The 26223-nt window shown below is 35.3% G+C and overlaps 1 protein-coding gene across 5 annotated transcripts in view; it reads right to left on the bottom strand.

Moving 5' to 3' along the window:
* eIF4B (eukaryotic translation initiation factor 4B) overlaps positions 1-26223 on the bottom strand; it is a 57735-nt gene that overhangs the window by 11437 nt on the left and 20075 nt on the right. For 3 of the 5 annotated variants that reach the window (XM_069819125.1, XM_069819126.1, XM_069819130.1), the window contains exons 6-9: positions 25445-25756; positions 19587-19803; positions 13956-14027; positions 5820-5973 (exon numbers count right to left, since the gene is read on the bottom strand). In XM_069819125.1, coding sequence (XP_069675226.1) covers positions 5820-5973; positions 13956-14027; positions 19587-19803; positions 25445-25756 — 755 coding nt within the window. The remainder of the gene's footprint in view (positions 1-5819; positions 5974-13955; positions 14028-19586; positions 19804-25444; positions 25757-26223) is intronic. The other 2 variants (XM_069819127.1, XM_069819131.1) reach the window with 2 other exon arrangements.

Below are 26223 nucleotides of genomic sequence, written 5' to 3'. Positions count from 1 at the left end.
GTCTGAAAGCAAGACATGGGTGAAGTATGAAGCCCCTAGAATGAAGATAACACTCCACTCACGGCAAGAATCGAACTTTTGCTCACTAGATGGCAACATATTGCAGTTCACTTAATTAGTGCAAAATTAACGTGCCAAGTAACTACTGCGAGTAGGATCGTGATTTTTATCCATATCGATAGAAAATCTAAATAAAAAATCATTTATCCCTCTGGTGTATTTAAATAGTGTGGATGGTTTTCGTGTAAATTTAATTTAAAAGCCACTAATATCAAGCCACTGAACAATGTGAGTAGAAGACTGCAACGTTGTAGAGAGAGGGAGGTTTGTGTACAGAGACAGACTTGAGTTCATTGACCTCTTACATCTGTACTGTGAGAAGAAAGAAGGCTGTGTTAGTGGCGATGGTGCCAAACTGCTGAAACTTCCAATTCAGTTTTCTAATTAACAGTACATTTAATCACGAAACGTAATTAATATATATAGAAATTTGTATCAGGTAGTTAAAGCAGGAACACAGAAGTAATTCTTCATTGAATTTTTATTTTTTATTTTAGTTGGTTATTTAACAACGCTGTATCAACTACTAGGTTATTTAGCGTCAATGAGATTGGTGATACCGAGATGATATTTGGCGAGATGAGGCCGAGGATTCGCCATAGATTACCTTGCATTCACATTACAGTTGGGGAAAACCTCGGAATAAACCCAACCAGGTAATCAGCCCAAGCGGGGATCGAACCCGTGCCCGAACGCAACTTCAGACCGACAGGCAAGCGCCTTAACCAACTGAACCACGCCGGTGGCTTCTTCATTGAATTACAGGACATGTTAGATTAGAAGAGAATGTAACTGCTGATACTCTAGAAAAAGAAAACCTCCAAAATCAAAATAGAGCAAACTTTAAATTAGATCTTCCCTCAAAAAATTACTTACTTACTTACTTACAAATGGCTTTTAAGGAACCCGAAGGTTCATTGCCACCCTCACATAAGCCCGCCATCGGTCCCTATCCTGTGCAAGATTAATCCAGTCTCTATCATCATACCCCACCTCCCTCAAATCCATTTTAATATTATCCTCCCATCTACGTCTCGGCCTCCCTAAAGGTCTTTTTCTCCGGTCTCCCAACTAACACTCTATATGCGTTTCTGGATTCGCCCATACGTGCTACATGCCCTGCCCATCTCAAACGTCTGGATTTTAAGTTCCTAATTATGTCAGGTGAAGAATACAATGCGTGCAGTTGTGTTGTGTAACTTTCTCCATTCTCCTGTAACTTCATCCCGCTTAGCCCCAAATATTTTGCTAAACACCTTATTCTCAAATACCCTTAACCTATGTTCCTCTCTCAGGGTGAAACAACCATACAGAAGAACCGGTAATATAACTGTTTTATAAATTCTAACTTTCAGATTTTTGCACAGCAGACTGGATGATAAGAGCTTCTCAACCGAATAATAACACGCATTTCCCATATTTATTCTGCGTTTAATTTCCTCCCGAGTGTCATTTATATTTGTTACTGTTGCTCCAAGATATTTGAATTTTTCCACCTCTTCGAAGGATAAATCTCCAATTTTTATATTTCCATTTCGTACAATATTCTGGTCACGAGACATAATCATATACTTTGTCTTTTCGGGATTTACTTCCAAACTGATCGCTTTACTTGCTTCAAGTAAAATTTCCGTGTTTTCCCTAACCGTTTGTGTATTTTCTCCTAACATATTCACGTCATCTGCATAGACAAGAAGCTGATGTAACCCATTCAATTCCAAACCCTGCCTGCTATCCTGAACTTTCCTAATGGCATATTCTAGAGCGAAGTTAAAAAGTAAAGGTGATAGTGCATCTCCCTGCTTTAGCCCGCAGTGAATTGGAGAAGGATCAGATAGAAACTGCCCTATACGGACTCTGCTGTATGTTTCACTGAGACACATTTTAATTAATCGAACTAGTTTCTTGGGAATACCAAATTCAATAAAAATATCATATAATACTTCCCTCTTAACCGAGTCATATGCCTTTTTGAAATCTATGAATAACTGATGTACTGTACCCTTATACTCCCATTTTTTCTCCATTATCTGTCGAATACAAAAAATCTGATCAATAGTCATAAAATAGGACACAAAAAATCTAACGAAAATTTTAAAGGAAAACAAGATGAATCCTAAACTGACACAAACATCTTGTGACGAAACTGAGAAAAATGGGAGGACCTCAATTTCGATTACTAGTTAGACATGACTGTCTTACAGAACATCCCTTCAGGATGAGACTAATTAAGGACACTACTGGCCATTGTGCAGAACATCTAGTTGCACAGTCATCAGTGGCTGGAGCACTGCATTCAATCTTGTGAACCTGGGTTTGAATGACAATTTAGTAGCATTATATTGGGAAGACGGGCAGAAAATTATTAATAACAATATCCCAGATACCAAATGAAAGCTATGTTTTCGATTATATACGGGATATGATTGTTTGGCTCTCCATCTATATAAAATAAATATTTTTCCTACTCCTAATTGTTAACTTTGTGAAGAAGGTAATACTATAATGGATTAGACACACCACAAGAACTGTACAAATTTTACAGCTACAGATCAGTCATTACAATACTGGGAAGCAGGAAGGCAAATGGAAAAACTCCAATATGCTAACCCAATCAACTCAACCAACCATGATTTCGAATCAAATGCCTACCTTTTACGTTTCAATGAAGTAATTTGGAGTTAGAGTGTTTACTGAACTGTACATGTATTATGCTTTTATCGGACGAATACAAAATGATGATGTTACACCAACTGAAATACATTGTAAATTATCAACAGTAATCTCACTAGAGGTTTTGATTTTATCGCTAAATCAAAACTCGAGTGGGATTTAATTGACTATTACACGATTAGAAGAAAGTATATAAAGATTAGAAGTAAAAAGTACTCCAATACAATAAAATATTAATTGGCTTACGAAAATACAATTGTCTTCAAATGCATTATTGTACCATCTCAACACTACACTAGATGGCAGTAGTGTTTTATGATTATGTTTTCTTGTTACTGGTATCAGTTGTGCCCACTATGGAATCATCATTGAACTCTGTGGACTGTTACTAGTCACGAAGGCTTTGTTGATTCAATTTCATTTTTATTAAAACATTTGCATTTCACTTCAGTCATCCGGATCCCAGTAATAAACGTCATTTGACAGATGATTTTTAATAAATCTTAGTATTAAACAATCTCTGATACGTAACTATCCAAAATATCATATAGCAGAAGCTATAACAAACATAACCTAAATAATATAAACAGAAAAGTTTTAATTAGGGATGATGAAATAAACAAGAAACGTTTTAATTAACGATAATGAAATAAAAAATAAACACGAATAATTTTAAAAGAAACAATTATTGAAAGTACAATTTTCAAATTTGAATGTTTTAGTGGTTGGTGGTTCAGTTGATGTTATATTGGACGTGTGCATAAAAGAAGTGAACTCGTTGATGTACATGGTGTATCCCTTAACTTATTCAGGATTTCCAAATGGTGCTCTTCATATATGACCAGTGATCTTTATTAATTCTTGTTCTTGAATGCCAATGCGAGTCATATTTGAAAGTGCCGTGCATCGACTGGAGTGGTTTGTAATTTTTTGACGTCCAGACCAGTGCAGTTTGAAATGTTGGCAAACAAAGAAACAAATGCTAGTGTAGTGATAAAAATAAACAAATGCTAGGGACGCGATAAAATTAAACACATGCTAGGGACGCGATAAAATTAAACACATGCTAGGGACACGATAAAATTGTGTGATGAGCAGCCATGATTGGTTGAAAGACGTCCTTTCGTACCATTTTATTGGTCGAAAGTAGTGTGACGTAGTAAAAGTGTAATAGTTAATGTAAAAAATTACGTTTTTTCTCAACTCTTTGAAATGATATAAAACATACTGTGAGCCAGTACTAGAGAATGCCCAAATTTTGTGTTTAGGTCCATACGAAGGTTCTAATACAGAATGTCTCTAAATTATTCATACTTCTTTGTTCATGTTATCTACGTTAGTAAATGACATCACACACAGTACTGAACACAAGATTCGTTGTTTTATTAACATGAGGTATTCGTATGAGAGTTTCGAACCTTAATAGATAGAACATATATAAGTATAAGACCTTTAGCAAATTTATTCATTCTTGATAGTAGAAGAGAAGCAATTCTCCTTAATAGATTTACAATCTATCACCTTTCTAATCTCAGCCATTCTACTAACTTTGCAACGATGAATATTTTCAACAAATCATAAAGATATTGGAACACTATATTTTATTTTTGGTGCTTGATCAGGCATAGTGGGAACATCTTTAAGAATACTAATTCGTGCCGAGCTTGGACAGCCAGGTTCACTAATTGGTATATGCAGAAATAATACAATACCTATGTCAATTACAAAGATATGAGTAATTAAAATGCACAAGGTATGACAATCTCATTACGCATAAAACTTTAACAAGACAAAGAATATTTGTACTTCCTATTACGACCACATTTTGTATTTTTCTAAAATGTGGTGTCTGATGGAAGAATCATTTTAGCACATTGTGTACCAGATACACATACAGGTCAGTATGTAAAAAAAAAACAACACTGCCTCTTTTATGTGCCATATATACATACAAGTTTTCTGCATAATCCTCTCGCTCTCTCTCTCTCTCTCAAAAGTAATGTGATTTTAAAGTGACTCAAGGATATGAGGTAAAATTTGAATCTACTTAACTGTTTGAGATAGGTATTTGAAAATTTGTACAGATAAAAAAAAAAAATGTTGTTTTATTTAAAGACACTTGCAACTGCCGAGGTTATATCAGCGTGCCGGTGTGCAGGAATTTTATCCCACAGGAGTTTTTTTACATGCCAGTATATCTACTGACATGAGCCTTTCATATTTAAGCACACTTATATGCCATTGACCTGGGCTGGGATCGAACCTGCAACCTCGGGCATAGGTCAGTGCTATACCAACTGCACCAACCAGGCTGACTTGTACAGATATGCTGTATATAAGTAGCCTCTGTACAAAGTTTAATTTCATTTGATCCAAAATTATATGAATTATTAAAATTTTTGTAAATTTAAATTGTATTTTTAAAAAGCACTACTCCACCTAAAATTTAAAAAATTTTTCCTGTAATTTGCTCCCACAAAAAATCATACACAAAATTTGGAAAAGGCATAACATCTTCTGTAAAGCAATAATTATGTAAGAATAATGAAAATGAAGAAAATTGAGTTTAAAGGATCACCCAGAGTGTGTAACCTTTCTTTTAAAAATAACGGTCGAAACAGCTGACAAAAGGGTCCTGTCTGCATGATAATTTGTGGAGAAGCTGTCTGAATCATATAGTTTTTTACTGAATCATATAGTTTTTTAATGTTAAAAACGAAAAATCCAATTTCTTCAACAAAACTGGCAAAATTTCACCTCGTGTATCCTTAAGAATGAAATAAAGGAAGTGAATAAAGGTTGAAAGTGTTAATCATTCACAAGAAGGCATAATTTAAACACAAGACTAAAACAAACACCTCACCCAAGATAGAAATGAGTTTAGAAAGTAGCTGAAGGATCTTGAAGATGGTCAAAGGGGATGACAAAGAAGACGAAAGAAATACATCATTGTTGCTTTACATGTGTAAGTATGTGAGCTTGCATATGTGCTCGTTTCATTGAGTACTGATAGCCAGATTTGCTATTTTTTTTAAAAGCAACAAGATTAAATTTTTTATAAGCATTATGAAAGTGCATGTACTTACTATGGGGTCATTACTGCGTGGACCTTGGTTCTGTTGTGATCGTCGCGCCCAAGCATTCTCCTTAGGAGGTGGGGCAGGTTCCATTCTCCTTGGAGTGGAAGGCTTATCTACAGGACTATCATCTTGGTCTCCATATTCACTTCCACTTTTCGACCTTTGAAAAGAATAACAAAATATAGATAAGCATTTTAAAATAATATAAGATCTTTCACCATCACTTAAACTACTTATGTTATATTTAATAACTCAGTAGCATTGCAAAGCAGGTAACCATTGCAGTCTTCTGGATTGATTTCCAGTTTATGGGTGCATAATTGGCCATTTGTGCTTAAGTGCTATAGTAATAGCCTACCTTATAGATGAAGCTAGTTATATTTAATATTAGCATATTAATAATTTTTATAACAAATCAAGGCTTAAAACAAGGTTGTCTGCTGTCTCCTTGTTTATTTAATATATATATTAATGCACTTATTAAGGACTGGCAAATTGATTTGGCCACACATTTTATGATCGATAACAAACCCCTTAACACTCTGCTCTACGCAGATGATTTAATTATATTAGCTAACACCGAAGACAACTTACAAATGGCAATTCATAGGTTATATCAAAAAGCAAGGGAGTATAATTTAGAAATTTCTATACACAAAACAAAAACCCATGGCCTTTATTGGTAAAAATTCTATAAGAACTAAAATAGTTATCAATAACTCTGGAGTAGAGCAAGTAAATGCCTTTACTTACCTTGGCTGTAATCTCTCCTATATTCATTCTCGAGATGTAGATAATAAATTAGCCAAATTTCAACAGCAGCTAAGAACAATTAGAAATACACTGTTTAAGAAGCTCCGGCAAGACACAATTTTTGAAATTCTACAAACAATGGCCATTCCAACTTTGCTATATGGATCAGAAACTTGGACTCTAACAACTAGTCAACTGAAAAGAATAGAAGCAGCTTAGATGAGATTACTAGGATCGCTAGCAGGCTACACTCTCTATGACCATAAATATAATGAAGACATCCGACAAGAACTAAATATCGCAGCCATTACAGAGACAATGCACAAGTCTCGGAGCAACTGGCATGAGCAGGTTCTACAGATGCCAAATGATAGACTATCCAGGAGATTATTAAATTACAGAGCCCTTGGATACAGAGATCGTGGACGCCCAAAGAAGCGATGGAGAGACCAGCTTTTCACCTGAGACGGAACAGGCCAAATGGCCTAAACCCTGACAGCTATTGATGATGATGATGATGATATTAATAATTTCACAATTTTTTCAATATAGTAGAATCTCAGGAATATATTTTTTAAAGTACGAGAAAAGTGAATGAGGGAAATAAACACATTAAAAAAAAAAGTAAAATAAATTTTAAAATGTGTTTATATGTGCTTATACAGTGTGTCTCTAAAGTCCGTATCCATTTCCATTATAATGCAGTCTTCTATTTATTTATTTTCTTTGCAGCTGCAGTTAGCACAGTAGGCAATGTTTACCATGGAAGAACGGGTTGTTATTGTTTGTGGAAGGGTATGTGGACTGTCATATGACGATACCAGTGCTGAAGTTATCTGTAAATTTCATAAACCAGCTCCAACAGGTGCACACATTCTTCTGCTTGTAAACAAATTTAAGCATACCGGCAGTGTGTGTGATGAGAAACGTCATGGACAACGCATATCGGCAGACAGAGTGCAGCAGGTTCAAATTACCAGTGATAGGAGTCCAAAGACATCAACTCGATGCCTCAGTAGGGAGCTGATTGTTCCTTGCAACACAGTGTGGAAAACTCTACGTATCACTCTATAAAAACATGCTTATAACATCAAGTTTTGCATCTTTTGAGGACGAAGTTTTCACCTGTTGTCGAGCAATGTGTTATGACCTCCTCAGTGTTGCCACGACCTACTCACAAAAATCAGGAGAAAATCATCGAAAAAAAAACAGGAGATTACAGTAGATTAATAAACATGAATTTCCTCTTTGTTTTAACTTAAATATATTAATTACAAAACAGTGTACTGTAAGAAAGATGATACTGTTGTATTACTATATAGCACATCCCTAACCAATGAAATGGAACAATTTTGCTAAATATAATTACTATCATCACTACTCAGCATACAATTTTGTTTTTACACAGTAATGTCTTATTGGCAATGTTTCGCTTTAAAATGTATTAATCAGGAATTTTTCGTGTATTCGCAAAAGATTTTCGATACAGCGAGATTTATTTTAAAAATATTAAATACAGTACTGCATTAGCTGCGTGAACCAGGTGTATAAAACATGGTCTTTATCTGCTGTGTGCTGATATAATCCACCGCTGGACTCGCAGACGAGAGGCGACTCCTTGCTTCTTGTAAGTATCATTGTGGTGACGCATTATGATGAGCAGGCAATCAAATGAAAACATAGACTTGTGTATAAGATGCAAAAATAAAACATGATGATATAATATATGTGTACTAAAGTAATGAGTTGAAAATCCGGGCATAGAACTAGATGACTGCAGCTATCCAAAAAGGCAGGAGAAATTCGGACTTTTGACAAAAAATCAGTAGAGCAGTAGATTCAATGGAAGAACAGGAAATCTCCTGCTAAATCAGTAGGTATGGCAACACTGCCTCCTGGAGGCTGTATAAAACAATAATTTAATGGACAACATTTTATTCGCTGACAAAGCCACTTTCCATGTTTGTGGGAAAGTACACAGACACAACAGCCAAATATGGGCATATGAACAGCCACACGAGACATCGGAGTAGGAACATGATACACCAAAGGTGAGTGTTTGGTTGGGTATGACAAAATCAAAACTGTATGGCCCATTTTTTTTTGCCGAGAAATCAATAACAGGTAACATCTACCTCAACAAGTTAGAACTGTTTCTGGAACTGCAGCTTCTAGAGGATGGCATTCTGGATACAGTTCTGTTTCAGCAAGATGGCGCTCCTCAACATTTTGCACACATTGTCCATGACTACCTGAACATAATCTTTCCAGGGAGATGAATAAGTAGAAGGTCACCTCGGCTGTGGGCTTCCAATTCACTGGACCTTACCCCCTTAGACTTTTTGCATGGGACTACGTAAAGTCCAAGGTATATACTAGCAATGGTCTACTTGATTCATAGAATCGTATCAGGGAAGCAGCAGTCCTTATTACAGTTGACATGTTACGGTCTACATTTCATTCCACTACTGAAAGATAGAGTGTGTGTTTTGACATAAATGTCAGTCATGTAGAAAGAAAGTAGAATGAGTGTAAAACTTCACAATAACACTGATTTTTCGATCAATATCTTCCTTCAGTGAAATGGATAGGGACCCTGTAATGTAAGTAGACCTATCTATGTATATATAAAATTGTATACTGATAAGTGAATAACAGCTATATAACTGGAAATAAATGCTGTCATTCAACATTGTAACGCACTGCAACCAAATAGATATAAAAAAAAAAATTATCATCCTAAATGCTTTAAATTTGCTCTGGCTCTTTGTAATATTCTGCCACTTATTCAGCTTGGTTCCTTGTTAGGAACACGCACATCAGACATGCTTGCATGGCTGGAAAACACTTTCGTGCGAGATTGTGCGTATTTGCTTGGTTTCCGCACAAAACCAATCCGCGGAAAGTCTAAAATTCCACATTCAGTATTCCCAACCTAACACACATAACAATTTCCCTCTTCTTACCGCTTAAGTGACGTATCGATTTTACTGCTTTAGGCTTTTAACATATTATTTTTAGAGACGTTCACTATAGTAATAATTATAAATTGGAAACTTACCACTGCAATTTCACCTAAATTGCACTGTTAATTATTGTTTTTAAATATTTGCAAAAATTAAGTAAACTCTACAACTCCATTAAAGTTACTGCAGTCGTGATGCAAGTAACATTAAGGAAGCCGTGAAAAAATCAACAATATTCCAGACTTATCATAGACTGGGGGAAAAAAAGACAGACGTATATCATGGCCTGCTGGAGTATAGTAAACACAGAACACATTTTAAAGCAACAATGTTGAAGATAGATATTTTTGTTTTGCAAATTTGCCGTCATTGAACAGAAACCAAGATGGAGATTTCATTGCAACTAATTAGAAATTCCTCTTTCAGGTATGTAATAAACGATCTTCGCACAAAATAATGTACGATGCATGAGCGGTATGTTTTCTTTCAATTCTCGGAAATTAAAAAAGCTCAACTACGTTTCGCTTTTTCAAACTTTTCCTCGAACATGAAAACTTCAACATACCGCTCTTGTAACGCATATTACTATTGCCTTTATGGATCTGTGATCTCACACGTATTTTTACTCATATAACTTTGATTAATAATACCATGCACAAAATTATATTTTTATTTCATAATAATACTAATCTATGTTATAGTTGTTCAAAGTGGTGTCTATCTGCATTAATGTATTCCCTTCCCAACATCTTTTGATGAAATTGTTATTCACAACCTAACAACCTTAAAAAATAAAATACACAAGAATAATCATCACACAATAGAAACTTAAGAGACATTATAAGGAGACAAACTGCAACTTCTACATGGAATAACAATTTCATTAAAATACATAGGAACAGTGTGAGTAAAAATACGTCGAGTTATAATGATGCAATCTACGCTGGCCAAGCAAGCAAGATGTTTGATGCATGTGTTCCCAGGTAGGAGCCAAGCTGAATGCTCTGTATTCATTCATTCATTCATAGCTTTCTGCCCAAGGGCACGTCTTTCACTGCAAACCCAACATTCTCCAATCTTTTCTATTTTCTGCCTTACTCTCAGTCTCTACATGATTCATATATCTTAATGTCTTCTATCAACTGATATATTATGCCACAAACTTTTCTTCTGTTCACCATTCCTTCCAGTGCGTCTTTCAGAAGACAGTTTCTTCTCAGGCAGTAACCCAGTCTCATTTCTCTCTTCCTAATCAGTTTCAGCATTATTCTTTCTTCACCCATCCAAACAAAATTGTCATGCCAGTTACAATCTTGTTCCTAAGCTTAAATATCTATTGAAAAATTCAGACATAGCCAATGCAACATTAACATTCACATGCTCTGATCACACAATGAGGGATACAAGTTCTATCCTTACAATATAACGTAAGTAAATTAAAGCAAATATTTTGTACAATTATACAAGGCATTCATGCAGCAGCACATAACACTGTGAAACGTAACTAAGAAAGCAGATGTTCCAGGCTTTATGTGTGAGAAATTCCAACATTCAACTCAACTATAAAACTATAATATAAATAATATACACAGTGAATTACTGAAAAAAAGAGACGTACAATGAATTAAAATATGACGAGTACTTTGAAAGGAATTCTGAACAACAAGGGTTCGAAACATAGCTTTCTATTGAGCCAAAATATACTTGCAAAAAATCGTAAACAAAAGAAATGAAAAAAAAAAAAAAAAAAAAAATTGGGTTTTTGGAATGAAATCCAGGAGATATAGCTGAAGGAATAGATTATAGATAAGAAAGAATCAACCAAGGAGAAAATGGATAGTAAGAATCCAGAATATTAAGCTGATAAAATTCAGAACACAAACCAAGACATATGGGGGAAAGAAACATGACGACATCTACGATGAAGAATAGAAACATACTGTGTTCTTATTAACTTAGTAATTGAATGCGAACCCAGAACAACAGCTTTGTACAAATGTATACACAACACTGATGAGATACAGATAGAAATGAAGCAAACTCAAATGTAATAGGTCAATCACTGTTGTTTCTTCTGTTGCTTATTCTAATGGTCTTCAGACCAGTTTTATATTTTAATGAAGTATCTATTACTTTGTTGGGTTTTACATTACGTCCTGCATAATTAGATTTAGGTACTTAGAACATGATACAGAGTTGCTTCTTCCAAGTTGAACTTACAAGCATTTTACATTACGTCCTGCATAATTAGATTTAGGTACTTAGAACATGATACAGAGTTGCTTCTTCCAAGTTGAACTTACAAGCAAACATTCTCATGGGGGCACATAAAAAGTTTTTTTTTTTCTTCCACTGTGCTAATGATGTCAAAACAAGTGCTTATACAAATTTTAACCACTCGAGCGCAATTACCAGAGCCCTCCAGAAAGTAAGTTTCCCTGGGATAGTTTACAGAAAGAAAACACAATTTCATAAAAAGATTTATTAGAACAGATATTATTGGGGCATTTTTCAACATACTCTCCACCGAAAATGAGACATTTGTCATACCATGGGAACAACTTCTGTATATCCCTGTGTCATAGAAGTCTGCAGCCTGGGATCGGAACCAGTGTGTGACAGTCGTCTGCACCTCTCTGTTGAACCATGTTATGAGAAATGTCTCAATCGGGTGGGGAACATTTGAAATATAGCTCAATTGTTGTATCTGTTCCAATAAATCTTTTCATGAATTTGTGTTTCTGGGGGACTCTCGTGATTGCGCTCAAGTGCCAAAATTTGTATAGCCACTTGTTTTGACATTGTAACACAGTGGAAGAAAGAAATAACTTTTATCTGCCCTCATGAGAATGTTTTCTTGTTAGTACAATTACGAACCACATTGCTGCTTCAAACGAGTTCTAATAAATTTACATACCCTATCTTGAATTCATCAACTAATTATTGTTTGCTAATTTAATTTCGTGTTAATGGATTTTTCTGGGGAGTAACTCCACAGCAATTTTCGCACTTCGCGCATGACTCACTACAAAATGGATTTTAAATTATGATTGTTTTTTTTTAACACCCCCCCACGTGTATTGATGTGTAGCCATTTGTGTCTCTGGCTACTCTTTGGCGATTATTATGAAGAATCCTGTTTTGAGGTTGGGGCATCCATTAGATCGATTTGTGTTAACCCCGTATTATAAGACGACATATGAGTATTGAAGTAGGCAAGATGGGTAAAGATGGTGAAATGAACGTAGGATCCGAAATCTGAAGTTAGCCAAAATTTGCTTTTAATGGGTTGAGTGAAAACTCCGGAAAAAAACTGAACCAGGCAACTTGTCCCAACCAGGATTCGATCCTGAACCTGTCAGTTTCACAGTCAGACATTCTGAACACTACTCCAAAGTAGTTGACTGACTTACTGGCTTTTAAGGAACCCGGAGGTTCATTTCCACCCTCACATAAGCCCTCCATTGGTCCCTACCCTGAGCAAGATTAATCCATTCTCTATCATCATATCCCACCTCCCTCAAATTCATTTTAATATTATCTTCCCATCTACATCTCGGCCTCCCTAAAGGTCTTTTTCCCTCCGGCCTCCCAACTAACACTCTATATGCATTTCTGGATTAGCCCATATGTGCTACATGCCCTGCCCATCTCAAACGTCTGGATTTAATGTTCCTAATTATGTCAGGTGAAGAATACAATGCGTGCAGTTCTGTGTTGTGTAACTTTCTCCATTCTCCTTTAACTTAATCCCTTTTAGCCCCAAATATTTTCCTAAGCACCTTATTCTCAAACACCCTTAACCTATGTTCCTCTGTCAAAGTGAGAGTCCAAGTTTCACAACCATAAAGAACAACCGGTAATATAACTGTTTTATAAATTCTAACTTTCAGATTTTTTGACAGCAGACTGGACGATAAAAGCTTCTCAACCGAATAATAACAGGCATTTCCCATATTTATTCTGTGTTTAATTTCCTCCCGAGTATCATTTATATTTGTTACTGTTGCTCCAAGATATTTGAACTTCTCCACCTCTTCAAAAGATAAATTTCCAATTCACGAAAGAAATATATTTTATGTTAAAAACATGGTCTTATTTTCTACAAATGTTACTATTCTAGAGAGGGAATTCTTATCTGAAAGATAGTCATGTGTAACAACTATGAACGAAATAATGTGTGCATAAAATACACAGACAGGCATTGCAGAAATACTAGAAACTGGAGGTAGGTGGTATGCGTACAATCAGTTAAAATGGGTATAAGAGTGCTTCTGCATGCTAGAATTCATAACTGAAATACAATTATTTTCTGAAAAGGAATGTAGAAACAACAGGTAATATCAAGGTTCCAGCTGGTAGGACAAAATTCTAAACAGCAAGTCATTCAAACAGATGGAACAACAAGGAAGCAATGACCCACCTCTCATGTGAATGAGTGGCTGTGGGAGGACCACGCAACTGACAATTGGGCCTGCTGACACGCTCCTCCCGCCTGGTGCATGGACAGGACACAATATTACAACATTAAAATTATATAAACTATTCCCACAGTCATGTGTTACGGCCTACATTCTAAAATTTATGTAACTGTACATGAACTACGAAACTAACATCTGTATTTCATAATAGATACAGGATGAAGAACCGCACTTGTATTTACACAATTATTGCAATCTGGAATCAATTTATAATTTTTACTCCAGAAGTGATCCACGAAGATGGACTTCGTTAATGAGACTGTCACATGCTTGGTTCATTTAGTAGTCTGGCTTCTGCTGAAATTAATACTACTGTATTTTTGTTAATACTACTGTATCTTCTTTTTATATTGCTTGTATTATTTTATTTCTATTTCTCTTGTTTGTTTTGTAATTATATTCTTTATTCTGCATTCTGTATATTTAAATTTAAATAAATAAATAAATAAATAAATATACTCGTAAAAAAAATTCAGTAAACCCTCGATTTAATGAACAAAATATATAGACATTTCTATTATTATATTTTTAATTTAATCTTTTTATTATGGTACAGTATTATTATTTGTGGCCACCAGCAGCAAGCCTTATGTAAGGAGATGAAATGTAATTCTGTGTGACGTGGTGATTTGTTATGATGATGTCAGTGTCACAAAAATGGTATGTACAATGAAGAATATAATAGTTGGATGACTCCAGTTTTTCTAAGTCAAAGAATGCAACACTATACTGTTTTCGCTGTAAGAAAAATCCTAATGTAAACACAAGCACGTGGCTGCCATACCCGTGATTGGCTCACAGTCGAAACACTCACACGACACAGGAAAATATAGTCCGTATTTGAAAACAATCATCTTGTATTGTATGAAAATAAAAAATTTAATTCTAGTTGTTAAATATCGGTACAATGAAACACATAACTTCACTCATATGTAAAACGATATTTAAAAGAAAAGCTACTTTTATATTTTGTTATGTGCTATGAACGCGGATGAATACAAACAGTAACACCAAGGTAGTCTCTTCTTATAACAAGGTGGCGTCACTTGAGCTCGTAGTTGTTCACGTTGTAAGCACGTGGTACTGAAGTATGGTTCTGCATCCTCGGTGTGTTTGGTTATTAAACTTAAGGGTAGAAACCCTCTCAAAAGCGGAGAAAAACAAATAGTCTTAAATGTATATAATAAGTTAAGTGAGTTTTAATCACAGTAATTATAAAGTAAATGTTTCCTAAGCAATTGAATGCATAGTAGTAAGGTTAGGCCTACTTGATGAGTAACGGGAAATGCTTAACATGAAACAGAATGTACAACAGTAGGCTGGAACACGTACTGAGAATCTATGGTGCCAAACAGCGGCCAATGAAGCCTCACTTCAGTCATGTGCTATTGTTTATATTAGGATTTTTCTTACAGTGAAAAGATTATACACATGCTCTGAGCCGAAAGTTTTCAGTCATATGTTGATGAGATCTTCGTTTTGCTTCTCTGTTTAAATATTACATGTCAATGCTGAAAAGAAATTAAAACTATAGCCTCTGATGAACCACGCTACAGATCTTCGCCCACTCAACAAATTATGTTCCTCACTGTACACTTACATCTTACTAATAAAAACTGCATATAGATCTGTTAAACAAGGGTATAGTTGTACACAGAACAAGATCTACATAAGTCATGTATACTTTTCTTACCAATAAATGCTGTGTAGCTGGCATTTTACTCTACCAGCGTTATAAAGTATACGTCATGGCTCTTTCTTGTCACCTATCGACAAAATCTCGTTCAATTCGTGGAATCTGATATTCGATATTACATTGATGTTTACTATTTATGTAAGACAGCAGTTTGTTTAAATTTAGAGCACAGATTACGTACACATAAAGAAAACATCTCCAAATCTATTCTAATAATAAATGTTTAATGTTATATTTTATTTAACGACGCTCGCAACTGCAGAGGTTATATCTGCGTCGCCAGATGTGCCGGAATTTTGTCCCACAGGAGTTCTTTTACATGCCAGTAAATCTACTGACACGAGCCTGTCGCATTTAAGCACATTTAAATGCCATCGACCTGGCCCGGGATCGAACCCGCAACCTTGGACTAATAATAAATCTGTAGCCGAAATTTTTCTGGTAATTTTCGATTTTCCAAAAATAATTGGTCCTAACATATATAATTAACCACCCTGAAACCGAAAATCGCTTTTTTGAAATTTTTGTTTGTATGTCTGTCTGGATGTTTGTTACCTTTTCACGTGATAATGGCTGAACCGATTTATATGAAAATTGGAATATAAATTAAGTTCGTTGCAACTTAGAATTTAGACTATATAGCATTCAAAATATTTTATTTAAAAGGGGGGTTATAAAGGGGCTTGAATTAAATAAATCGAAATATCTCCCTTATTATTAATTTCCATGAAAAATATTACATAACAAAAGTTTCTTTAAAAATAATTTCTGATAAGTTTTATTCTATGCAAAATTTTGATAGGACTGATATTTAATGAGATAAATGAGTTTCAAAATTACAATAACAACACCATCTAAGGTGGTGTAATGAAATAAAAAAACAAATGACTTCGTCTGTAAGGGGTTTTGGACAACAATCGAAAGCTATAAAACACAGCCTACAGAGAATGTTTCTGTGTTTGGATGAAGTCATATCAGAAGCTAAATTAACCGATTGGTATAATTAATTATTAATTCATCGTTGGAAAGTGTAGTTTCTCTAGATGGACATAATGCTATAATGAATCGAGGACAGGTAAGATTAAAATAGCTTCTTATGCACAGAAAACTTGATAGGCTATTCTGTACATAAGTTTCCTGTATTTCCTAAAATAATTTTTATGACCAAATGAGTGGTCTCTGGTTCAAAATGATCGCATTTTAATTTTTTAATACAATTTAAATTAAGTAACATAATAAACGATTTATCCTTCTATCAAACACGAATGTTCCCTGGATCAAATGTCCTATTTTAATTATGTAATTACTTTATATTTATTTCTAATGGGTGCAGCAGAGATAATATGGGGAAAGCAAGTATATATTAATATGTCATTGTGTATATTGATAAATGTTTTTGATGAAAGGTAAGCATTAAATTGATAAGCCATGAAAATACTCAGTTAATATTTTACAACACCATGACCGCATGTTTCGATCACAAGTAAGACGAGATATATGCAGTACTTATTCTGGCTATATAATACAACGACATAAAGAATACGTTTGTATAAAACCTCAGCTAAACCTGTACTATGTTATGGAAGTGAAGCATGGACAACTGTGAAATGAAATTCGGACTCAGAATATAGACCTATACAGTCACAGTATCCATAGGCCTAGGCCTACTTAAAATTAAGTCAATACTTCATTACTTGCCCATGTGCAAGGATTGTGAAGTGCTATTAAAACTTGCAGTTCACAACTTATGGATTAACTTGATTCAAATCTTCTTTTACACTATCCACAATAATGCATGCTGTAGAACTGCTGCCCTCCCAGATAAATTTTGTATGCACTATTTATTATTTTTACTTTCTTCAGTTTTCAAAACACGTTCAGAGTTTCAAATTTTCCTCTGCTACACCAGTCAACTAATGTCATTTCCACCACTGCGAACTTCAAATTTCCTCCACTCCTTATGCGCTTCGCGCAGTTATTTAGTCCGGTTTGGTCAAGCAAATAATGCCATTTCTTCCTCTGTGGGACTGCCAGTACATTGCATCATTCGCTTACTTTTCTTCTTCTGGTAGAAGAAACACGTGGTTCCTCTTTATAATTTTGACGACTCTGATGATATTTTAATAATGTATGTATAAATCCCACAAGCTGCCCTTCAGTAGGGGTTACCAAAAGACACAGCACACTAGATAAAAATAATTATATTATCATTATCTATATATATATATATATATATATATAATTTGAACTGGTAATGGAAATTACGGGAAAACGGCTGAACGGATTTTAATGAGTGACCCCTCATTTTCATGCCTGGCATCCAAAGTTTTTCGGAAAAAAGTAGTTTTCAGTGAAATGTCAATTTTCCTACATAATTTTCCTATTTTCCAAAATCCATCTGTTGTCAGTTTTGAGAACTAATTTTATTGAATCACGGCGCACTTGATTGAATTTCAGAACAAAACACACACTACAATAAACAATAAGCTATTTCACGAAGGCCATGACCTGCAGGATTGCCGACATATTTAGAGCTCAATTCAATTTGTTATTAGAAACGGATTCTGCAGTGTATAATTTTCTGAGTACACCTGTGTATTGGATATTCAAATCTACGAAACTTGAGGTGGTTTGATGACATTATTACCATTAGAAATTAAATATTACTATAGTTAGTATCATGATGTGTCTTATTCTTCATTAATTGTACACAATATTGATGCTATATTGATGACATGAAAGTGAAATGTTTTGAGGTTATTTAAGTAAATGGAGAGAATATCTTAATTTAGATCTTCATTTCTATAATTTACTGAGTGACTGCTATATATAAATACAAAACTTAAGATAATAATATTGTTATTAAAAATCAAATATTTTTATACTTATTAAACCAATGGGGTTGGGTCTTTTTCATATACTTAATGGCGGTGTAGTGTAGATATTGATGTGTCATTGTCTTCAGTATTGGCTCAAGAGAGCGCAAAAATTACAGTTCCTAAGCAAAAATAAAAAGGTATTACTTACTGACAAAATAAGAGGCCTAGAAAATTTTGTAGTCTCCAGATCATTTCAGCAAGAGCTCTTAGTAGGATAAAATAATTTTACGCTCTACATTTCAAGTTCTACATGCAGCAGCTATATGAAAATGCTATTGTTCGAAAGCTTAGCAAACCTGACATTTTTTTTATCTTTTGCCTACAATCCACAATGACCTGAAATAGCTACTGCTATCGTTCTGACATTGATACTTGCATTTTCGCGTTGAAACTCAAAAACTGAAGTTGGATAGGTTCAAGAAAAAGTATTTGGCCTAAAAAAATCCATTCAGAGGGAGTATGTTTCATTATTATGGAAGCAAATAACTATCAAAAAGACAAGTATTCTTCATTGAAAATAAATCTGAAAAATTTTTATTTGAACGTCTAACGAACTTAGTTTGCAGCAGTATTTGCTGCACAAGCCACTAGTATTCATTATTATTTTTAAAGAAAGCTATCCTTGTAAAGGTAAGTTTATTCAATAATTAATAATCAGTTACAAAAGTAATTTTAAGTGTAAAGGTGATTTGATAAATTTAATTATGTATAGGCCTACTATACAGCAATAAGTAAGTCTCAGTTTTTAAAAGAACTTTATATAAAAATCTTAACTTACAATTATTTCGGGATTAGTGATCTTTTGTAAGTGATCAAATTAACAAGGAAATGGCTGATTTTTAAGTTGGTATAATAAAGTATACCACAGAAATTAGTGAAAAGAAAGAATGGTGGTGTTACAAACAGGAGTTTCTAAATTTTCATGATTACTACATTAGGGTAAAATAATGTATATATATGCGACATATTCTAAAAGTCTTATACAAATTATGTCATACCGATTGTCATCACTTCTCATGTCTCTTGGGGGTAGTCTGGAGATTTCTCCCTTCTCTTTTTCCAGTCTCTCTTCGATCTCTTTCTCACGAGCTGCAGTATCAACAGGCTTTGCGCCACCAAAGATTGATGCTTTGGCAGCTTCTGGTGCTGGTGCTGCAGGTTCTTCAGCTGTGCTACGTGGTTTCAGGTTCAGTCTTGGTCGACTTCTAGGTTCTGCTGTGTATACATGAACAATAAAAAGTCAGTTACAATGCACAACAGAGTTCCGTAAAGCTATGTTCACATTAAGGGATTTGTACCTGGAACATGTCTCTGGCACATATCTCAGATACTTGTTAAGACTGGATACACATTCCTGGACACAAGTATCCAAGCATTCACATTTAGGGCACAGATCAAAGGGCAAACACTTAATACTATGGCTCCAGATATTGACCTCCTGTTTTGACATAAAAGTCTTACATTTCAATACATACAAGGAGTAACCTCGACACTTTTGCATTACCTTCATTTGTTCATAGTGCTCCATGCCTACTCTGACTAGAACAGTGAATAATACAATGTTTCAAAGGTAAAGATCTGTGCACACACTTAAAAAAATAAACGAAAAATGTGGTTGCTTGGCTATGTATTGGAGTTCTTCCATTTGCATTCTTGCTTCTCAGTATCGTAATGACAGTTTGTGTCATATCCATGACTGTGTTATCTTCTTTACAAAGTAAACAGGAGTAGGAAAATTATTTATTTTATATAGCTGGGAAGCCAAATAATCATGTCCTGTATATAATAGAAAAAGTGTGAGTCTTCATTCATGGACATTCTGGAATTAAATTTTTATTGTTTAATAAAATATTACAGCCACCGGTGTGGCTCAGTCGGTTAAGGCGTTTGCCTGCCTGTCTGAAGTTGCATTCGGGTGCAGGTTCGATCCCCACTTGGGTTGATTACCTGGTTGGGATTTTTCCGAGGTTTTCCCCAACCGTAATGTGAATGCAAGGTAATCTATGGCGAATCCTCGGCCTCATCTCGCCAAATATCTCGCTATCACCAATCTCATCAACGCTAAATAACCTAGTAGTTGATACAGCGTCGTTAAATAACCAACTAAAATAAAAGTAAATAAAATATTACAAGTGACTAAGAGCAGGGATCCGACAGGATATGTGCCATCTTGAATCATTACTTATGCATATCATATTATTACGATATACCGAAGTACATATGATATTTCCGTGCAGGAATTCTGTACACCGTATGATGAAGGAAGGACAGAACAGAGAAAAATTCTCTCTGGCACCGGGACCCGAACCTGGGTTTTCAGCTCTACATGCTGACGCTTTATCCACTAAGCCACACCGAATTCCAGTTCCGATGCCGTATCAAATCCCCTCAGTTTAAGTTCTACCTTTCAGTTTTTCCTTTGGTGACTTACTCTCATGTACTGTGCTACAGAATATGTGACAGTGGCACAATGTCCAACGCACTATGTACAGAGGTGCACTCATTATGAGTGACTAAGTGGCCGGGATCCGACAGGATGAGCACTGTCTTGAATCACTAAGTGATCACTTACACATATCATATTATTATGATGTAAGTAATGATGTATAGTTATTATTGGTGCTGTTGCAGTTTAATAAAATTTACTTGTTTCGATGTTATTGTTTTATTTCATTACATGTGCTCATTTTGTAATTTTGTTCTCATGGTATAATGTTTGTTTTTTAGTTTCGAAATACACAGGTCGTGGATATGCACAAGTGAAATGTACAGCAACATTGCTCTAAGGAGGCATCAGCTGGTAATCACAAAGTAATTTTAATCAACGGACAGATCCGCTGCCCGTGGTGCACTCTGACAAACTCAGGGGTCTACACTCCTCAGCACAAGCGACATCTATGAACTGATTTGTAGGGTCAAGGGAAATGACGACAAGGGCCTTACCATTGGGAGAATAACAAAAATCCAGCCTTTTCATCGATTTTCTTAAGTTTTCTTTTGAGAAATAAAGTGCGGCCATTACTTGAATACAAACAGCAGTAACAAGAATATGTACACTTAACGGCAAAAAGAATGGGCCGGCCGACAATTTATGTTCCAGAGACATAACATTGCGCATGCTCGTCTCGTTAAAGCCGTAGTTCACCAGGTTACACATAATTAAACCATTTAAATTTGCTGTATTTTAAGAGTCTAAAATATGTTATAAAATCGAATGGAGGTTTGATTCTAGATACATCAGGGCCTCTGAAGAGTGAAATAATAATAAAATTGATAAATACAAAATCAACCGAAGCAAATATGAACAAGAAAACCAAGTATTATGCCGAAGCGATGTTAACAGTCACAATAGCGTGAGTCGTTACAGCATTGGTGTATTGAGCAAGTTAATAGTAATAGCTCAAGGTTCAAATTTACCACTATTTTTTTTAATTACAAATTTGCCATCAAATACGTCTCGCAAATCTATATTTATGTGGCGACATCTCTTAGAATATGCCCAAACTCTAAGAAATAATAAACCTCCCTCTCTCTTCCAAGCATTACTCCTGTCTGTTGTTAAAACGTTCTGTCTCGTCATTACGCTTGAAGATGGCAGAGAGACAATAGAGAACGTGGCATAAGGTCGCATGTTGGGGGTGGATTTCTTATGATAGGATAGGACTTCTGGAACGCATCCACGGTCGGTTTATGGCAGAAGTCTACGAACACATTTTGGCAAATGTAATGATCCCTTCCTCCTGAGAACTATATCCAGAAGGAACACTTTTCTTCCAGCAGAATAATCACCCAGTACACACCCCCAACCAGATTCAAAGATAGTTTACGAGGAGGCCTGATATCGACCTGGTCGACTGGCCTCCAAAATCACCAGACATGAATCAGATTGAAAATTTGTGCGCTACAGTCAGACGGATCCTATGCTCCAATTGGGCAGAACAACCACTCGTTTGGACAACTGACGAATTGTGGGACAGAGTTATCGATGTGTGGGAGGAGGTAGCCATGAATTTAGACTTGTTCCATAATCTTGTGGACTCCATGCCGCACAGAATGAGGGCAATTGTCGACGCAGGTGGTTTGTGGACGAGATACAGTCCCCACCACAGGCCTTTTTTGTTAATATATTAACAAATTGTTTGTTTTTTGTTTATTTAATTATTGTTTATGCTCGACCATGCCGAAATGTAGTAATTACACATCTGGTAGCAGACCTTTAATGCATATCATTAAAGTACACCTACTCATTAAAGGTCAGGTCTTTCAGCCAATGACGACTCAGGTTACAACTGTTCAGCCAATGACAGGTCAGCTTTCTATCGTTATAAAACCGCAAGTATCGATTATTCTCGGATATGCAATCGAAAGAGAATTAGCGAAAAGTCACGGAGGCTGGAAATCCAATACTGTCACAGAAGGTTACGTTCTGTTACTATAATAATTAGCGTTAATTGTAAATAATATTCAAATAAATTCAATTTGTCATCTCGTTTTTCAATGTCTAATTTAATTTCAATGTTATCTCTGTAGGTTCTTATAGCCTAGCAAGGTCAATGTGAACATCTGTTCCTCGGAAAAAATCAATACTTTCGCGTCTGCCAACATCTCACAACATACGGGACATTGGCCAAGGTCAAATACAAAGAAAATTAATAATATCAAGTTAGAAATATGGTCGAGCATAAAAAGTCGTATGAAACTCGCCTATAATGGTAATTAAGAAGCTCGTATGAAAATTATGAAACTCGCTTGTGCTCGTTTCATAAATATCCATACTCGCTTCTTAATTACCTTCATTATAGGCTCGTTGCATAATGTACTATTATGTTTGATATGCGTCCGATTTTTTTTGGGCGTGAATCAAGTATTTTTGTTTATACAGGCCAGGTCTCGCCTATTAATACTCGCAGGTGATGGGCAATAATATTTTTACAAGGCAGGCATAACGAAGTTTATGAACAAATACCATTTCACATTTAAACTAATAAATTAATTAAAAACTTTAAAAAAAATTATAATAAATTTACCGAACCAGGAGGCGAATTCACAACCTCTGGTACGGAAGTTAGACATCTTACCATTGGGCCACATACAGCTTGTAAGGTTTAATACTTTATAGACGGCTGACTTTCAATGAAGAGACACCACAGTAATGCCTTGCAGTTCGTTGCGTTTACACGAGTGAACCGCGCGATAGAACTTAGCATTTCTATTGACCAAGAGTCAGCCCATTCTTTTTGCCGTTAAGTGTACATTGCTAAAGAGATGAAGGGTACACAGGAAAAACGATCAAGGTCCATCAAAAATCGAAATTGAGTTAATAATGCTATCTTATAGTGAAAAGGAAGTACTATCATGTGATCTAGCTAGTAATAAGAAATCATCATTCTTGACATTCCACTACGTCAATTTCTATTAAATAAACACATAACAAAGTATTAAGTGCTTAAACTTTAAAATTCGTTTTTCTCGAAACTTTCTAAAATGGACCTTGATCGTTATTCCCGTGTACACATATCCTAAACATTTTTACAAGAGAAAATCAGGCATGCAGTGAGTATTAAGTATCAATCTGTTCGACTGATATTGGCAAAAGTTCCTGCATTTTAAAACTTATAAATAAATAATCTGTGCCCTGGCAACCCAAAGAGAGCTAAGACTGACCAGTAGACCGTTGACCCAACATCAACATGCGTTAGTATAGGTAAAACAATCACCCAACGAATACTTGAACTTTAGATTTGAATTTTTAAAATTAGTGAAAGAACCAATTTGTTGTTTCAGCTTTTTACATATATTTTGGTGGTAGTTTTTAAAATTCATTCATAATTGTTTAGCTTTCTTGTAATGATGTATTGTGACATTTCACATATTCTTCAGGGACAGAAAGAACTTGCATGCCAACACACAGAAACCTGCAGTACGAACTGATTAAAAAATAATTTTTCCTAACGTTGTTGGTAAACCCTATGTCCATCAACAACACTGTGGCTTTTTTAAGATTCATTCATGTTCACATAGAAGATAAATGTCACTTTAAAATATTTTCACCATATCTGGAGCAGAAAAAAAGTACTGTTTTAACAAAAATTACGACTACAACATTACTATGTTATGTTTCATGACGTCTGCAGGTGTTAAATCAAAATCAGCCAAAAGCCAGCATTGACACTCTGATTTCCTTCACTGTCACTAATCATGGCATTTAACTTTATTAAAATTATATAATTTTTACATGACAATCATTATAAAGCACAAAAATTAAATTTTAAAATAAATTCATGTTAAGCTGCATGCTTTCTCCCACAATGCATTTTATTAATTTTATTGGGTTATTTTACGACGCTGTATCAACATCTAGGTTATTTAGCGTCTGAATGATATGAAGGTGATAATGCCGGTGAAATGAGTCCGGGGTCCAGCACCGAAAGTTACCCAGCATTTGCTCGTGTTGGGTTGAGGGAAAACCCCGGAAAAAACCTCAACCGGGTAACTTGCCCCGACCGGGATTCGAACCCGGGCCACCTGGTTTCGCGGCCAGACGCGCTGACCGTTACTCCACAGGTGTGGACACACAATGCATTACTGGGAACTTTAAAGTTAATAGTGACTACACTGTAGAAGTATTTATGACTACACCTGTAAAATGTTACAGACTATTCACTATAAATCCAAAAGAAATGGAAGAAAGGAGCAGACTGAGACAGTAACATAGGGAGAAAATGACACAAAGAAATAGAAGATATCATGTTTACATTAACTATTTTCCTTTGTTAAAGGAGGTATAGGACCTTTTTAAATGTTAGTTTTAAACAGGCAATGTGAAAATTCATGCTAAGCACTCTATGAACTCTACCTCTTTGTGGAGGTCCTTCATCCCGGCCTCTAAATCCACCTTCTCTCTCAAAATCAGACCCTGGACCATATGATCTACGGGGACCAAAACTACTTCTGCCACCAAAATCTCTATCACCACCACGCCGACTGGAAAATCTATCCCTGTCCCCAAAGCCTTCCCTCTCTCCACCAAATCTTCCACGATCACCAAAATTATCACGGTTTTCAAATCCACGATCCCTGTCACCGTAATTGTCTCTAAAACGATCACCGTCACGGAATCCACCACTTCCAAATTCACGACGACCCATTCCTCGACGCTCATATCCACCTGCAACAAATAATTACATAAATGAATACATTAAATTCCTTCAAGATATTTGGAAATCATACATATCATACAAAACTTACGTAAGTTTGTGTAATCCACCATTACTATATACTTAAAGGAAAGACATAATTCTAAGTCACACTAAAAAAACAAGTAATTTCATTTAATGATGGAAGTTCAGTATTGCAAAGGAAGAAGACTGATAATGAGATGAAAAAATAATTTTCAGCTGGCACCAAACTAAGGAATATTCTCCAACTCCCTCTCTTTTCTCAATGGTGCTTACTGTAATAATTTACATTCATCCCACTGGGTAGGTGGGACAGGTTAATTCAGGTCTGTTTTGAAGACAATGTCATCAAGATCGAAGTCATTACTAAGGAGCGGATTCCTATGTAATTAAATATTCTTTTTGCGCGTGATAAAACAGAATTAACAAAGTAAAAAGTTCTGAACATGAAGTTTCA

Source organism: Periplaneta americana, chromosome 2 (genome assembly GCF_040183065.1).
Source record: "Periplaneta americana isolate PAMFEO1 chromosome 2, P.americana_PAMFEO1_priV1, whole genome shotgun sequence".
NCBI lineage: Eukaryota > Metazoa > Arthropoda > Insecta > Blattodea > Blattidae > Periplaneta > Periplaneta americana.
This window is presented reverse-complemented; position numbering and strand designations above follow the sequence as displayed.